This window comes from Aplysia californica, unplaced genomic scaffold (genome assembly GCF_000002075.1).
Source record: "Aplysia californica isolate F4 #8 unplaced genomic scaffold, AplCal3.0 scaffold01086, whole genome shotgun sequence".
Classification (NCBI taxonomy): domain Eukaryota; kingdom Metazoa; phylum Mollusca; class Gastropoda; order Aplysiida; family Aplysiidae; genus Aplysia; species Aplysia californica.
In genome coordinates this window covers 141,239-143,021 of record NW_004798356.1, presented here as the reverse complement: position 1 = coordinate 143,021, position 1,783 = coordinate 141,239, and the positions used below count along the sequence as shown (strand labels likewise).

At 40.7% G+C, this 1,783-nt stretch overlaps 1 protein-coding gene across 1 annotated transcript in view; it reads left to right on the top strand.

Moving 5' to 3' along the window:
* The window catches only part of LOC101857845, a gene marked incomplete at its 5' end in the record, with an annotated part of 10,229 nt that overhangs the window by 1,365 nt on the left and 7,081 nt on the right, over positions 1-1,783 (top strand). The window contains 1 exon segment of the mRNA XM_013089944.2: positions 154-906. Coding sequence (XP_012945398.1) covers positions 154-906 — 753 coding nt within the window.

The following is a 1,783-nucleotide window of genomic DNA, read 5'->3' as shown; positions in this document are numbered from 1 at the left end:
TGTGTGTGTGTGTGTGTGTGTGTTTGTGTGTGTTAAAAAGTTTGTGTGCGCAGTTTTGAACGAGCCAGTCGTACATGTATGTCCTTTACAGCCATTATGACTTGACAGTATTGTATGTAAATTAGTGCCACATTATAATATATGCATCTACAGATGTTTGGACCCCGAGAGGCAAAAGCTGCTGTGATCGACGAGAGTTTCAACTCACGATACCCCCAAGACATAGTCTATTTCGAGACAAACCACAACTTTTACGATACATTAAAGAAAATCCCTGCCTTCCAAAAGCAGCTGGGGCACCCTCAAAGATGGCGAGTTCACGCTGAGGCATGGCTTAAACTTATGCAGCCTACGAGGGAACTTCGTTCTGCTCTCAACAACCAACTTATCAAAATAGTTCGAGCGCAGCGCGAAGAACAGAAGGCATTTGCGAATTTCGACACACGCACATGCAACAAAAGCTGTATATCAACGGTACAGGCGTCAAATGGCTCTCAAATTAATGTTGACTCTGGAAATTCAAGGACATGTAAAGATGGTAATATTGGAGGAATTCAAACGAGGAACGAGAATGGTACTACATCAGATACCAGAACTCCAACAAATCACAACAAGAATGAGACCGAAGCAGTGACTGAGGAGCTGTCCACCTCAGATTTGTGTCGTTTCCCCCCGCCTCAAGTCAAAAATACAATACCCAAGGACAAAATCCGGCAACTCAGTGGTCATCAGGTGGTGAATTTAGGCCTTGTCTGTGTTCACGTTCGAATGGGTAAAAGCGAAACGTTGAACAGAGACGGTGGAGGAGCTAGGAACAAGCCGGAATATCTGCCAGCGCTTTGGAACTTTCTTCGAACCTATGTCAACAAAGGCCACCACGTGTACATTGCCACAGATTCTCAGAAGGTTTGTCTTCCTTACAGTTTGCTCAGGTTGTTTCCTTTCTCAGTTATTTGTTGTTGTTGTTGTTGTTGTTTTGTTTCTTTTTTCCTATCTTCACGTCTTAATCTGTCTAAGACATCATCATGGTACTTTGAGTAAATTGTTTCTTTGGCATGGATAAAGTTACCGTCTATGCTGAATAAAACATTTCGACTACCGTTTGTGCCTTTCTCTTCTACGTTCGTTTTACTTGTGGTATATTTTTATAAGGACTCTTCTTATGATATAGAGAACAACTTAAAGAATCAGAACACGACATGAACAACAAAATGGATAGAGATGATGTGAATCAACCTGAAATTGTTTTTATTTTTGTTTTGTGTTTTGGTTTTTTGGTGGAGAAAGGGTGGTTGGCGATTGGGGGGAGAGGGGGCTTTGTTCTAAGTCCATATGCGTTAGTATACTTTTCTTGTTTATGTTTTTTTCGTTTATGTCTATAATATTTGTTCTTCTTTTTTACAGGGGTTATGGTGGGGGTTTTTTTAGTTGTTTCTTTTTATTGGGGTAAGGGTTTTGGGTTTTTTCTTTTTTGTTTTTTGGAGTGGTGGTTTTTGTTTGTTTGTTTGTTGTTTGTTGTTTTTTTTTGGGGTTTTTTTGTATTACTGTTTGCTTGGGTTTTTTTTCAGGGGCGAAGGTATATTGCAATGGAATTCTGGTGTGTCTGTTTGCCATGATGTTTTCAGATACAGCGTGCACAGCGGTACATAAATGTTTTTATTATTGATGTGTTTATACCGGTTCTGTCTTCTCTGTCTGCACCCCCCTTCTCTCTCTCTCTCTCTCTCTCTCTCTCTCTCTCTCTCTGTCTCTCTCTCTCTCTGTGTGTCTCTCTCTCTCTCTC